This window comes from Bicyclus anynana, chromosome 22 (assembly GCF_947172395.1).
Source record: "Bicyclus anynana chromosome 22, ilBicAnyn1.1, whole genome shotgun sequence".
Lineage (NCBI taxonomy): Eukaryota > Metazoa > Arthropoda > Insecta > Lepidoptera > Nymphalidae > Bicyclus > Bicyclus anynana.
This window is the reverse complement of record NC_069104.1, coordinates 12801468-12817751: the sequence shown is the minus strand read 5'-3', so window position 1 is coordinate 12817751 and position 16284 is coordinate 12801468. Positions and strand designations below refer to the sequence as shown.

The 16284-nt window shown below is 35.7% G+C and overlaps 1 protein-coding gene across 1 annotated transcript in view; it reads right to left on the bottom strand.

The window, feature by feature from the left end:
- The window catches only part of LOC112049667 (hemicentin-2-like), a 172016-nt gene that overhangs the window by 78720 nt on the left and 77012 nt on the right, over nt 1-16284 (bottom strand). The window contains exon 3 of the mRNA XM_024087653.2: nt 8218-8365. Within this exon, the coding sequence (XP_023943421.1) occupies nt 8218-8365 (148 nt within the window). The remainder of the gene's footprint in view (nt 1-8217; nt 8366-16284) is intronic.

The following is a 16284-nucleotide window of genomic DNA, read 5'->3' as shown; positions in this document are numbered from 1 at the left end:
ACCAGAAAGTCCCTTAATTTCTTTTTGAAAGCAATATCTTTCGCCTCATTACGTATACGGTCTGGAAGGTTGTTGTAAATTTTTATTGACATTGCGTATGGGCCGGAGCTGTGGAGTATTAATTTTGAAAGAGGGTAAATTAGTTTATTTTCGTTTTTTTCGCGGAAGCGCCGTGGTTTATAAGAGTTATCGACTTTTTCGTAAAAATTAAAATTTTTTCTCACAAATTTACATATTTCAAAAATATATATGCAGGGCAGGGTCAATATTTTTAGTTGTTTGAAATACGGTTGTGTGAAGATGAAAGCGGATTCAATTGACTATTACTAGTATGTTGGTGAGCGACATTGATCTGGCGATTATAAAGTTAAAATAAACTTTATAAAGTTAAAATGAACTCTATAAAGTTAAAATAAACTTTTTAACGCCAGGTTAATCTCGGTCACCAACAAGCAAGCAATTATTCTAAATAAGTATAATTAATTTAATGAGATTGAAAACTATTTCAAAAATTCTCATTTTTTATAAAATTAATTTTAAAAACGATTATTTAGCTTTTATGCTAATTACGGCCACTAGCTCCTGTGCTACGTGGATCAAATTCGCTCGGTATTTCGAGTGTGGTCGCGTGAAATGGTCCGGCAATATCTTGATGATCCAGCATCCGTTTATTGGGAGCAATTTATCTGGATTTCGTGTTCCATGTCATTACGATCGAATTTCTGTGCCTGTACCTAACCAAGAGTATCTAATCGGGAAAAATCTATCTAACGAACAATCTGGAACATCATCATCATCATCTACTTACCCTTAACCCACTTAAGTGGGGTCGAAAAATTTGTCAATCTTTTCCATTCGTCTCTATTACTCGTCAACTCATCATCCACTCCTTTTACACACATGTCCTCTTTCACACAATCCAACCATCTCTTCTTTGGCCGCCCTCTCCTCTTATGACCTTCCACTTGCACATTCAACATTTTTCTAGTAATATGACTTTCCGGAACATTCTGGAACATCATCATCATTATCAACCCTTAGACGGCTCACTGCTGAGCTCGAGTCTCCTCTCAGAATGAGAGGAGACTCGAGCAGGAGGAGAGGAGTTAGGCCAATAGTTCACCACGCTGGACCAATATGGGCCAATCCACATACACAGAGAATTAGGGAAATTCTCTGGTATGGTTTCCTTCACCGTTTGAGACACGTATATTTAATTTCTTAAAATGCACAATGCACAACTGAAAAGTTGGAGGTGCATGCCCCATTACTATGTAGGTAGTACCTACACTAAAATAAGCATCGTTCTGGACTGTACTGTGTGTTTGATATAAATAAATATTGTTCATTATTCATTTAACAAATAAACTAATTAATAGTTGCAAATGTTACGTACTTAGTGTACGTAATTAAGGCATAGAGCGTTTGGGAGTTTATTATTATGTTTGTATGTAATAAATAAATATTATTCATTAATCACTTCCCAAACAAACACAGCATGCATGAATAGGGGTCCAAAATAATTATTTACACTAAATTAGGCATAGAATGTTCGAGGACATTATAATATTGGTATGTTTGCATGAAATAAATGAATTCATTATTCATTATTCATTTATCACATAAATAAATCATGAATCCACAAAATAATTAAGTACATATGTTTGAATGAAATAATATAATAAATAAACATATGACTACTTCCAAACAATTACATAATTAGTCTACATTTGCTGAGAACACATACATTTATATGCATGTGTTCTCAGTAAATAAATAACTGAATTGAATCAGTAAATAAATAACTGAATTGAATTAAGAATAATACGTAATTTAGGCATAGAACGTTTGTGTATCTTTATTACTATATTTGTAATAAATAAATAAATAATCATTATTCATTTAACAAATAAACACAGCCTGAATAGTGGCGCACAATGTAAGTGGTACACTAAATTAGCCATAGAACGCTCGGCGGTAATTCGCCCGGCGAGTGCACACAATAACAATTAATCAAACACATTAACAATAGCGCACATTAGTTTCATACGCGATCACATACCATCGATCGCCTTTAAAGCCTATTCAATACCTACGACATAGTCTAGGAGCTAGTGCATTCAATGCACTTCGCTTTCAATATTTTCGACTTAAACTCAAATTCTGTTGATTTTGAGGCGTATAAAAATGGTACTAGCGGACGCCTACGTTTTCGTCCGCACTTAGACCTCTGTAATCCGGCCCTGTTGCAAAATCCGTTCTAAACGGACTCCTACTCACTTTAAACTACTCTTAAATCAGTGTCAAACTCTGTGTTTGTACCTCAAGTGTTTTTCGATATTCCTTACAGCCTTTTCGCTTTTATTCTCTCTCATTTATTTATTTATCTTTTTTTTAATTTTTACAATATTAATCTAAAAATATAATACAAAACACTATTAAAAATTTATAATAAATATTATTATTATTATTATTTTTATTAGAGCTGTGAGAGCACAGTAGATATAACATCTGCCTTCAATTCGGAAGGCATCGGTTCGAATCCGTTTCAGGGCTTGCAATCCAACTTTACAGTTATATGCATTTCGAGAAATTAAATATCACGTATCTTAAATGGTGAAAGAAAAACGTCATCTTGAAGATTTTGAGAATACCTGACAATTTACTTAATTCTCTACGTGTGTGAAGCCAAATCACATTGGGCCAACGTGGTGGACTTTTAGCTTAACCTCTCATTAGCCGAATATGTATTGTTGAAAAATTATTAACAAAAATATTAAATAAGGGATTCTTTGATTTAAACCTAATTTATTAATCAATTTAACCTAAGCGGTAGGAAAATAATCAAATGGTTTAGGGATCTAACCCAAACTTAAGGTCAATGACTAATAGTCGGGCGATTGAAATTTCTAAATATTTGAAATAATTTGAATTAAATCAATTTATTCACCAGCTCTCACCCTACATAGAACTAAAGCCTATTGAATACTATCAAATAGTGATGTGCTGAATCACTTGAGAATCGATTAAAGTCTAACAGAAAGAGTCTTTCAAGCTTATCGAGGTCGACGCTTAGCGATTCGCCTCTTGACTCCCGAGTGTGAAAAGAATTGTAATCAAGAACGACCTTACCGACACCGTCGCATTATGGCTCCTTCTGTCAAGGTTTTAATCCCTTTTGAAGCAGTTGGAAAATGAATAGTTTTAGCACGTGGGATTTCTGTTTCACCGTAGAAATAGAATGTATTGAATACGCCATTTTGATGATCTTTAACCCGCATTTACATGTATCTAGCAATTTATATTATACTAAACTACTAAACATATAGACATATAGATAGACTAGCTGACGCTGCGTGGTTTCACCCGCATGATTCCCGTTCTTGTAGGAATACGGGGATATTGTAGCCTATAGCCTTCCTCGATAAATGGGCTATCTAACACTGAAAGAATTTTTCAAATCGGACCAGTAGTTCCTGAGATTAGCGCGTTCAAATCAAACAAACTCTTCAGCTTTATAATATTAGTATAGATGAGTATGTATTCATGTCAAATACATATATGGAAAACAAAACGAAAACTCACCGAAATCAAAACCACCTGTAAGAATAGGTTCTGCTAAGAAAAGCTGGCAATAAACTCAACAGTTGCTCCTTTAAAATACAATGTTTACAATAATAAATGGTCACTATCAAACGCCGCGCAGTTTCACCTGCGTAGTTCCCGTTCCCGTAGGAATACGGGGATCAAATATAGCGTATAGCACCCGGGGATAGTGTAGCTTTTTCAAATAGGTTCAGTAGTTTAAGAGCCTATTCAATGCAAACTAACAAATCCTTTGTCTTTATAATATTAAGTAAGTATAGATTAGATAAGATTATTAATTAAAATCAGATGGATCATGTGTTAAAAGTTCCTCGATTACGGGTGGTATTAACATTATTTTTTATATTATTGTGGAGGGGAGCTATCAATGTTGATATAAATAAGAAGGTATTTGATGACTTGAGCTCAGTTGTTTGTTAGGCAGCGTGAACACCGTCACGCTGCTAGTCGCGTTAGTGATTTTGTGCTGTAATTATTGATAATGTTTTATGTTTTAATTATTGTTCATAAATTGTTCGGCAGGGAAGGAGATGTTAATGCATTCTAGAATTCCTTAAACCTACTCCTAAGGTCATAAGTCCTGTTGGAAGTGTTTCCTCTACCACAAAATAATGGTACAACCACTGTCGCTATATAAAAAATCTCTTACTGTAAAAATCTCTTTTTAAACTCAACTATTTTTAAACGTTCAACACCCTACTTTGCATTCGGGTAATAAATCGGAGCCAGTCACAGACTAACACGGGGGCATTTTCTTTCATTAATCGCTATTGACAAGTCATTTCCGCGGCTTTATTGTAGTTAGCTAATAGAAAAACAATTTATCAATTGATTTTTTTTTATATTGATTAAGTATATCTAACAATAGATAGTATTCAAGTTTTTGGCTTGCTGTGTTTGTGATTATTAATTATTTTAACATCTTTCCAATTCTAATTAAACTAAAAGTTTAACTGTACATATTAAATATATTTTCAAGAAAAAGGTTGGAATGAAAATTCAGCACCTCACCTACATTTTTACCAGCAACTTTGTAATTACAAAAAGTAGACACAAGTTTTTTTACCAATTTATAAACCTCGATAATTGTACATGTACACTTCACTTTCATGCATTTTTTTATAGAACAATTTTTTTTTAATCGGGTCATCTTAATAAAAGAAAAATAATTATTGCATTCAAAGCTATTGCTAGAAAACAAATAAACATTATTTATAAAAATAGTATTATTGGTACGTTATATACGTTGGTAATTAATTCCGCAATGTATAACAATAATCAGATCTTTAAAATCTTATTTACAACAGCTACAGCATTGAAAAAACTGATTCAAGAAAGTAAAATTTTGAAAATCCGAAAAAAGAAATAACTTGGTCACCCTAGGGACTTTTGAAAACCTATTTAATTTAGTTTTAGACAATTAGGTGGTGTATCTACCTTTTGCGTATTATCCATTAATTACTTGACACCCTGTATATTATGCTTCTGCCTTTGATCCCTATCTCGCAATGCTTCTGCGCTCGCCCAAACCCCGTAACACGTTCGCTGCGGCACTGATTTTTAGTGCGTTATGAGGTTTTTTGACCTCATACTAAAACTGTATGTGGTGCGGTACGAGGTCCATCGACCTCGTAACTCTTGAATACGTTAGGCTTGCGAGGTCAATTGACCTCGTAGGTACCGCAGCGAACGTGTTAAGGAGCCTAAGGCACTTACACAGTCAAAACAAAAGAATAAAAATACAATATAGACATCACAACCGCACCACGTTTTCTTTAATTTCGTTATTTCTCTAACAATGTATTTGTACGAAAGCATTACGCACTTTCGCAATTCCCTCACAATAGGTTAATGATTTATTACAACGATTCATGTAACAAGGTGATACGCATTTATCTTAAAAGATAGATACATAATATGATAGAACAAGAAAAAAGTTGGATAAAACCGTTGCCAATGAAATATGAATTCATTCGCAAACGATACGTCGGTCCGTATAAATTATTGTCTAACACGCGATATTGTCGATACCTAGATGTGTTATCGGAGCTTGTATAACAAAGCCATATATACTTGAACGATATAATATTTTTAGCAGAAGCTTCAATAGTGGATTACAGTAAATCAATGTCGAACAAAGTTTATTCACAATATTTGTGAGGACAACTTAATTAACAAATCAAACTGTAACAAAAATAAGACCCTAGAATGGCAGAGAATGACCTTGAATGGAGTCACGCACTTGTGAACGTTGTGTGTAGGGTTAAAGGATCCTTTGACAGTTAACTAACACTCTCCTTCTCTACTCAAGTCACTCTTCCCGCCTATCCCAAGTAACCCTTAAAGAATTACTTAAAAATGTGGATGGTTCGAACGCCACGCGCATACTGAAGTCGACCATACGACGAGCGCCTTATATCGCCAGTCGTTCCCGCCAACCGATCACTACCCTTCTCTAACTCCCTACTCTTTACGGAAACAAGGCGCGCCACCTAGCGTCGGCACGAGCCAACACGAGATCGAGCGATGGCATATCCATCTCAGACTACTATTTCCTATAATATATTTACTTACTCTAAATGTTTAAGAAACTGCGTCATTTAACCAGGGGTTTCAGGTATTTTTCTAAGAAAATTTCACTCGTTGGATTTACACTTCTGTGGCGCAGAGAACAAAAATGTTAAAGATAATGATCGGATTCAACGATCATTATCTTTAACATTTGACATTATCATTATCAGTTCGCCCGCCAGTCCGCATTAAGGCAGCATGATGGGTTTAAGATCCATATCCCCTCTCATATAAGAACGGAGGCCTGTATATAAACTACCTCGTATGTCCACAGTTTGAATTATTCTGCAACGTATAACAAGGTTTTAGGTTTGGATCCGATTTTACATCATCTGGGTCTGGATTGGGATTTAGGTGACATTGTGATTTGAATTTGTCAGTTTTTCGCAGATAATAGCACAATAAATAAATAAGTCACTATTTATAGTATACTTACGCCAATTAACGCATGTTATTATAAAATTATTTCTTAAAATAAAATAATTATGAAATACATATTTAAAATCTAAAAGTTTTACATTGTATTTGATTAAACGAACAAGTAGTAGGGGTCTAGTTAAATCTTAGTCCACGACCCTGACCTTTCAAAGTTACTCTTGTAATTTGGTTCGAGATAAAAGTCGAAGTTAATTAGGGGACGGTGATAGTGGGTACCTAATGTGATTACACGAGATCACATGATTACAGCTAAGTACAGATTAGCTTAACTCCGATCTATGAAGAGGTTTGACGGAAAATGGACCCTTCCTACTTATGCCACAGCCTTTCTTGATGAGTACTGTTTACCAACAAACAAATTAAAAATGAGGGTATAAATCACTAGTCATTTCACACGTATTAATAATTATAATTTACTTGTTCTTAAATTAATGAAAATAAATTGGATTTATAAGCTTAGAACAATTAGATATCATTAATATATTTTATATAACATTTTATAAACAAACCGTACATAATTTGACATAAATAAGTTATGATATCTAATTTCTTTGTTGGTAAACAATACTCATTAAGAAAGTTTGTAGTATAGGTTATTTTTATAGATGATCCGATGCCCCGCAGTTTCACCCGCCTAGTTCCCGTTTCAGTGAGAATACGGAGATAAAATATGCTTTTGACAGTCACAAATAACGTAACTTTTTTGTGGTATAAAATTTTTGATAATCGGTTCAGTACATCCACAGATTACAACACTAAACTTAACCTCTATAATATAGATATAGATTTACTCTAACAAGCATGATTTTATGAAATCTTATTTTTTCAATTCAACCAGCTTCATAAAAACAAGGATTTAATTACTACATTAAATAAAAAAGCAAGATATAACATGTTCTAACTAATGATCGGTTGGAAAGCGGTGCCATAGGTAGATAGTGCTCTTTTTTTGGGCAACGCCTGTCACACACCTGTTGGCAGTACACATATTTATGATCACAAGGTCCAAGGGTCGACTCCTGGGTCGGGCTGTAAACAGCTTTTCTTTCTTCTAAAAATTTTTTCTTAAGAAATCTTCAGTAATAATTCTCAAATCAGATCGGTTGGAAATACCGTTGATATATTATTTACAAATTGATATATTATTAACCGTTGATATTTTATAAGCCATTTGGCATTGGAGTAGAGTGTTAAGTTTACATTGCGGGTTGTCTGGAAGAGATCGCTATTAGCGATAAGACCGCCTTGTGCATATTTCTACATACTTATTTTGTTACACTTGATGAATATTGTTTTATATTTTATGTGCAATAAAGAATATATCTATCTATCTAAGCTAAATTTTAGCTTAACAAGTTCGTTCTTATCTCTCTCGATGGTCTGCGCGGGCCGGGGGCCGTGTAGCGATGGATGAATAACCCACTTCCCCGCACGCACGATTTCACACCCACGCACTCTTTCCCCTCGTCGCCCGCATATCATGGGAGTGTCAAAGAGTCAATCAACGAACTTGCCAAGCTATAAGCTCCATATCCCTACTCCTAAAGGGAAGTCCTGGCCCTGTATTGAGATATTAAACTAAGCTGGTAATGAAGAACTCACCTGTAGAGAGGCTTTCCGCCCGCGTGTCGGAACCAGAGCACCATGTATACGCGGTCCTCGTGCGAGTCCGGCTCGATGTCGCAGGGCAGCGAGGCCGTGCGCCCCACCACTGCCTCCACGTCCATCGTCGACACTGGAACAAAGTCCACTACATCTGAGTTGATTTGAGCGTTCTGCACTGCACCCAATGATAGTGCACCCTCGGGTAGTGCATCCACCGATAATGCACCCACTGGTAGTGATCCCACTCACAAAGTACCCTCGTAACTCGTGTACATACATTTTGTAGGCTACTGATGTATCGCATACAAAATGTATGTATACGACACGTCAGACAAATATAAATCCGCCTTTAATATGGTCCAGTGGTAAATATGGTCATCTACGGATCTTGATGACGGACTTCAAATCCTGAGTCGGGTCTAAAAAATATTGATTATTCTTACTTCCAAATAATTTGTCTATATTTCAAATACATGTATAATATATTCTAATTCCCACCATAGCGTCAAATTCCATCATTGACACTGGAATAAACCACTAACATATAAGTTGATTTGAACGCTCTGGTAGTGCACCCAATCATAGCTCACCCTATCGCAGAGTGCACCCTATGGCAATGCACCGCATATATGCACCAAAGCATAGACTACCTTACGAAGCTCATTATGGTCTGTTAACGAAGCAAATTATTATTTTATAAATATTTAAGAAGAATAAAAAAGAAGAAGAAAGATTTTGACTTGAAGCCTGGTACCTGCCCCGGTGAAGCAAATCTCTAGAACACAATAATGTACAAAATTACAGTCCGAAACTCCGTAATTCAGTAAGTCCGGCGTTTGCAAATGTCCGGAGATAATAACTTACGGAGCGCGCGCCAATGAATCGTTCCCGGACAGACTCATATTTTACGGATCGGCAGTTTCGCCACACTTTTTCACATTACGTATTGTCGTAAATAACGAATATTCCGGAAGTTGTAACGACACGGAACAATGGTAATAAGCACTTTCTTCTATTGCAATGTTTAAGCTTTTATAACCGTTTTTAGCCGAGTAAAAAGAAGCAATAGGTGTGTAAAGGATCATTTTTTTTTTTATTCTTTACAAGTTAACCCTTGACTATAATCTCACCTGATGGTAAGTGATGATGCAGTCTAAGATAGAAGCGGGTTAACTTGTTAGGAGGAGGATGAAAATCCACACCCCTTTCGGTTTCTACACGGCCTCGTACCGGAACGCTAAATCGCTTGGCGGTACGTCTTTGCCAGTAGGGTGGTACGAGCCACGACCGAAGCTTCCCACCAACCAATAGTTTTAATAAGGTTTTACTCGTGAACGACCACTATCAGAAATTAATAATAGTGACCGAGACAACTTAACATGGTCTCTGAAGAATGAGGGTGTAGCACCAACAACTATCCAACTCTGGATGAGAATTTTCTTGAAAAAAACAAGTTTTTTTTTCATAATTCATTCATTCATATTTTTTTTTAAATTTCATAGCCTAATTTACCAATTTACCCCAAGACCTCGTGAACCAAGTAATCTAATCATCCAACAAGGCAATGATAGAATGGATAATTATTATTTTTTTTAATTATATAACATTTTTTAATAAAAATTATAACGAAGTTATAACATCGCGCCGCATGAAGCTGTTGGATGAGGGAAAAAATGGAATGCAAACGAAATCGCAGCCGAAAACTAGTTTATATAGACAAATGAGTCATCAAACTGAATACGAATGCCACGTACAGACAAACAATCGTTAAGTTCATTTCGGGGACCAATATTTATATATGCATAAATTATTCTTCTTTGGAAAACCTCCGCAGTATGATTTTCGCGATTGAAAACTCGATGAATACAAAATTGGAAGGAAAATTCTATTTGTTCAACAATTTAAGGGATTTCCGATCCAAGTAGATATCATTTACATTTAATTTATAAGACTAGCGGAGCTACTGCGGTTTTACCCGTATAGTTTAAGTATCTGTAGATATACGGAAAAAACACTTCGCAACTCGCTGAGCTATGTCAGTGACTTTGGTTCATCTGTAGATCTCGTCATTTCTGATTTGATCACGCAGAGAAACTCCAAGCATACCTCGATCCATCGCCCACTGAGTGGCAGTGAGCCTTCTAATAAGGCCCATATTTAGCGATCAAGTCTCGGATCCGTAGGTCATCACTGGCAACACGTAATGTTCGAAGACTTTTGTCTTCAGGCACTGAGGAATTTTGGACGCAAAGATGTCGCGAAGTTTCCTGAACGCTGCCCAGCTGGTTTCAGCGATTCACCTGTTTGTCGAAATATTACGCGAAAATTATATATAACGTAATTGTTTAGTATAAAGTTGGAAAAGGGATTTCATGACGAAGTCGGGGTCTGCTAGTAACTAAGTAAGAGAATAAAAACCGTAAAGCTATTTATTTTCCAAAAACTTAATAATCAATAGTGGCCAAGTCTATACTCAGGGGCAGTCCAATAAAATCCCAGTCCGTCTGTGTATTCAGCAGTATTTACGTTTTCCAGTTAACCTCAGCAAACTCAACCTGTGTTTGTGTTAGCAAGAACAATACAATTCGTACAAATATCGCGGTTACTGTATTTTTTTAACTGCTAAGCTTCAATTCGATAGCGTACAGTGTGTTTCTAAAATATTACCCGCTGTGGCTCATAGTAGTTCGCTTGGGTCAATCCTCCCCCATCCAATAGTCTATTTGCCTATCTATCTTCTTATATACATGGTGTCCCGTAAATAGCACGACATACTCTTATTCTACAGGTGACATCAAGGCATAATAAAATAAAATAATGTTTTAAGAGCGCGCAGCGCGTCGGTACGATATGGATAAAATTTGAAGCGCAAACGAGACGCCGAATTATGACTTTCACGTGAGTGAAAAGCACGGAGCGATTAACGCGCGACGCAAATTTTATGACGTGAGCGCCAAAACCATTTTTACCTTATTGCAAGTAAATTAACGAAAATTCGAATTAAACATAACGAAAAAAAAAATTGCCATGTTCAAGATATATACCTAATTTTCTATACAAAACAAAAATTTAAGAAAATAAGTTTGCTTTTCCTGAGATTGAAAGCAAAATGTGAGCAAAACATAGTATTTTTCAACATAGTCATAACGAAACTAACACTTTGAAATATCATTTACCCAAATATCAGGCTAGTAACTTTTCCAGAATCTGAGATCCAGAACCATTTGTAACCACCAAATTACATATTGCACACTCTTAAGTATGTGATAATACATGAATAGCTAAATTGGTTGACATTGGTTGAAATATGTGTATTTCTCTTCACGAGATATCTCGTTGGTCGCATGTTAGCACTACATATATATTCATTGTAGCAACGTGTTCATATCGACGTGTGACTCAGATTGCATATATTACATTTGATCACCACAGTGCACGCCACGGACGCGTTGTATTGGACACCTTAAGCGTCCTGCAAACTTGACGGTGAACTTGATCGTCAGTAACTGACGTAACACTCTACTTAACATCAAGTGAAATTGCTGTGAATTTAAATAAAATTACTAAAAAAGTTTTATTCAATTCGTAAATAAATTTTATATAGAGTAATAACAACAAAAATAGTACAACAAGAATAAATTTAATACAATGGGCGAAGTATTTTAGGGCACGAGCCGTTAAGTGAGGGCCGCTAAATAGAAATATACCATAGTTTTCACTACGATTGCGAGATAATAAAATAATTCAGTACAATATTCAATGTTAAAATTGTGTTTTCCAGACACAGCTCGCAATTCAATAAAAAGAATACGCATTCTACAGACAAGAACGCTGCATTTCGATCTGATTTTAAATTTTTATCAAACAATCAGGGCCTTGCATATAAATTCGTACCCATCTATGATCATTCTATTTACGAATAAAACCTCCTTCGTTCGAATTAAACCTTTTTCGTTTTATAGTAGGCTAGTACTCGTAACAGACAAAAACTAAAAAAAAACAAAATTACTTTAGACCCTAGAGGCTGAAATGCTTGTTTAGCCCCGCTGTGGAGTTATATGACAGTGTTTTGAGCAAGAGTAGTGAAAAATCAATTTTACATTTCAGAGAGTTATAGGTATGCCGAACACACGAGCAAAACCGCGCGCTAATTCCATTCATCTATATTTTAATTAGAGCATACAACACATATGTCACGCCGTTAATCGGATGACCATAAATTAGATATTATAATATGGAGTGGATCGATAAATTACTAATTAGGGTCTGCAAATAATTATCTACAACACCACAGCCGGTCGAAGCGTGTATGAACTACGAATTCGTGTATTTTGATAACTGTTTCTGTGTTGCTGACAGTGAAAATTGTTGAGTTGATTTATTGCCTAAATAGCTCAACGTTAAGAACGGGCGGAATCACTGAGGGGTGGTGGTTCGATCCCCGCCCCGTTGGTCTATTGTCGTACCCACTCCTATTACAGTCTTTCCCGACTAGTTGGGAATAGGAATATTGGTCATATTTAAACGATAAGGCAAATATTCTTTAAAAAAAAATTAAAAAAGTTATTGCTTGGCAACACTTGTGGATCAATCTGAAGCAATCACTGGAGCAATGTGAAGCAAATTAAATAAAATTTGGCAATTTTTTTTTTCTGTTCTTTATTCCGTTATCTTCATATGGTGTGGCGTTATATAATGTTATCAGGTATTGCAGTTAATTTTCAAGTAATTGGTACGTTATAAATAAGCAATATTGCCTAGAATAGAGCGATTTTATTTGCCCGTGTAAATGCACCCTTATAAACATAATCCCTCCGAAATAAATAAATCCCTCATAACAAGATCGCAATATAATATTATGATTGAAAATATCTAAAATAATAATAATATACCTTTCCATCATAAAGGTACATTATACCTTTATGATGGAAAGTGTAGCAAGCTTTGTCCTTTATTTTCAGTTTTTCACGGATTATGCTGGTAATTATAGTCATTTTGCATTTCACAATCATGTTCACTGGCAAAGCTTTAATGTATAACAGGATTAGATCTTCCTTCTTATAGAGGATAATATATTAATATGTTTATAGAATATGGAGCTTAGACCCCTCCATGCTATTTCAATGCGGGTTGGCGGGCTTAGAGTGAAAATGTTGGAATTTGTAACGATTACTATTAGATAATAAAGTATTAACTGAATTAGGACTTCTCTAACTCCACCAACTCTGGATTGCAGCCGAAAACTTTCCAGAAGAAAGATAAAGCCAGAAAGCATTCCATTGTCTATTTAATAAACAGAATGTTATAGGACAGAATTTAATAGTGTACAAAGCACATTGTCTATTTTAAACAGAATGATATACTTATAGAGACAGTATACGATCATGTATAAAACGCTATAACCAAATGCGGCAGGTCGTTTGTTCGTTTTACCGTTTTATTACGAACAGACGCGCGCTCCGTGGTTAGGTTGGCTGTAGTGTTGCCAGGTGCGCGATTTGCGCGGGACTTCCCGATTTTCAGAGGACCCGTTTCAGTTATTATAGGAACTTCCGTTTCTTCGATCTTCGATTATTTAGTTAAGTGCATGTTTTTCCAATTTTCAGTGGTCCTAATTCAGCAGGCTTCATTCATTCATAAGTCTTTACTTTATTCCATATTATTGACAGGATAATTCTAAAGTATTTTAAATTGGTACTTAAAAGATTATTTTTCTAAGTGAATTTCATATATATTCAGACTGATTCACTAACGTTTGATGTATGTAAGTAGCCAAATACGAAATTTATCAACTAATTCTTAAATAGTAGCGTAGTAATTTCATATTCACTATTTATTTAATAATAGTAGACGCCTCCGCGGTTTCACCCACGTGGTTCCCGTTCCCGTGGGAATACAGGGATAAAATATAGCCTATAGCCTTCCTCGATGGCTATCTAACACTGAAAGAATTTTTCAAATCGGACCAGTAGTTCCTGAGAACTTAAGTACGTTAAATCTGACAAACGTTTATAATATTAGTATAGATTAACTGATCAATAATGGTATTATAGAAAAATGTCATCCAGTGCCTAATGACAACCCTTCGTGGATATCATAAATGCAATTGCCCAGTTGACATTGTAATTTTTTTAACAATGGGCAATAAAGAATACGAAAAATATGGTTATTAATGATTTTATATTAATTACATTAAGTATACTCGTACGTCGAAACTGGCCTGGCTGGAATGCTCTTCTAACTTCAATTTCCCTACGAACTGAATGTACATGTCTTCAAGTCACGAGTTACCATAAAAACACCATATAATTTTAACTTTCCGTTCCAAAATTTGACAGGCTGTATCTGGCAACACTAGCTGGGTGTTACAGCATTAGCGAGCGGTTTACGACGTCGTAACTTGCGCGGAATTTCATATAGTAATGAGTAATTATTGCTGCAAGCCTTGGCGAAGGAAAATCCGCAGTTTCGGTAAATAATTATTTTTGCAAGCTTATTTCCTTACATTGTTTGTTTACGACAAAACTGCTTTTTGGATGAAATCATAATGAAAATATATTAAATGGCATTTTCAATTATTCAACTCATCTTGACAGTGGAAAACTACAGAGACAATCTTACAGAGATCATTTCCTTCAACTATAAGATATACAAGAATTAAACTGTAATTTCAGGCTGTCAAGTCAAGTCACTAGCGCTGCAGGCATGTGAAATTACTTGATCGTCAGTGGCTGACATAAGAGTATGTACCTAACATTGTAAGGCAGTTTAGAATCGCTCTGGCACAATAATTATGACGTCACGGCTACAAGAAAAAAAATACTGCAATACTTGGAAACACCAAAGTTGCTCCAAGTATTGCTATACCGCATTGAGGAACATGGAGTAATATGCAACTATTCCGAACCACTTTGCAATACTTTAATACATTAGCAATTTAGGTCATCACTAGTTGCTCGCAACACACCACCATTGCACCTTTACAAAAGCAAGATATAACTTTCCCAAAAGCGTTAGCTTTTAGCGTTGTCTGTTCTGTGACACCAACGAACTATAAAATAATATAATAATAATATACCAATCATCATTATCAACCCATATTCGGCTCACTGCTGAGTTCGAGTCTCCTCTCAGAATGAGAGGGGTTAGGCCAAGAGTCCACCACGCTGGCCCAATGCGGATTGGCAGACTTCACACACGCAGAGAATAAAGAAAATTCTCTGGTATGCAGGTTTCCTCACGATGTTTTCCTTCACCGTTTGAGACACGTGATATTTAATTTCTTAAAATGCACACAACTGAAAAGAGGACCCACACCCTCCGAAATCGGAGGCAGAGTTCATATCCACTGGGCTATCACAATATACCAAATAAATAGATATTTGACAATACCTGTCGATGGTATTGAGCAAGCTGAAAATTGCCGTAACAGTTGCCGATTTTTTTATGAATATGTCTCCAGATTTCTCCACTAACTACTCCTGATTAATCTATATGTGTTGACAAACAACAATTGCTTCATAAATTTTTCGTGCAAGTTACAATTGCTTTTTCTATATGAGCACCTAATTAATTGCTCCAGATCGCTACACTAATTACTCAAAATTGATACTTAAGTATTGTCAAAGAACAGTTGTACCATAATTTTCCCGCGTAAGCACACCGTAAAGCCTACACATTAATATTAAAAGAGTAAGCTAAATAAAACTTTTAAATATTATAAATTCGACCAGTTTATACAAATTTAATGACTGACGGCCGTATTTCGACCACTTTTCGGACAGCCCAAAATAATTCTGAATACATAAAATAGGATGGTAACATAAGTCCCGGTAAAGTATCAGTTGAAACTTATCAAACACCCAATTACATTGCAACGTACAATCGTTCGTATTTCACGGCGATTTATGGCTCAAATTTGCTTGCATAAAATTCAATGCGCGACAGTTAGGCAGGCGGTTATCGGTCTTATCGCGTACGGAATACGGGCGGAAGTCGCTTACACTATCTAGTATATGCAGCCGATTGGTATATGTTCCTGTTTCCAATGCACAGGTCCCCATG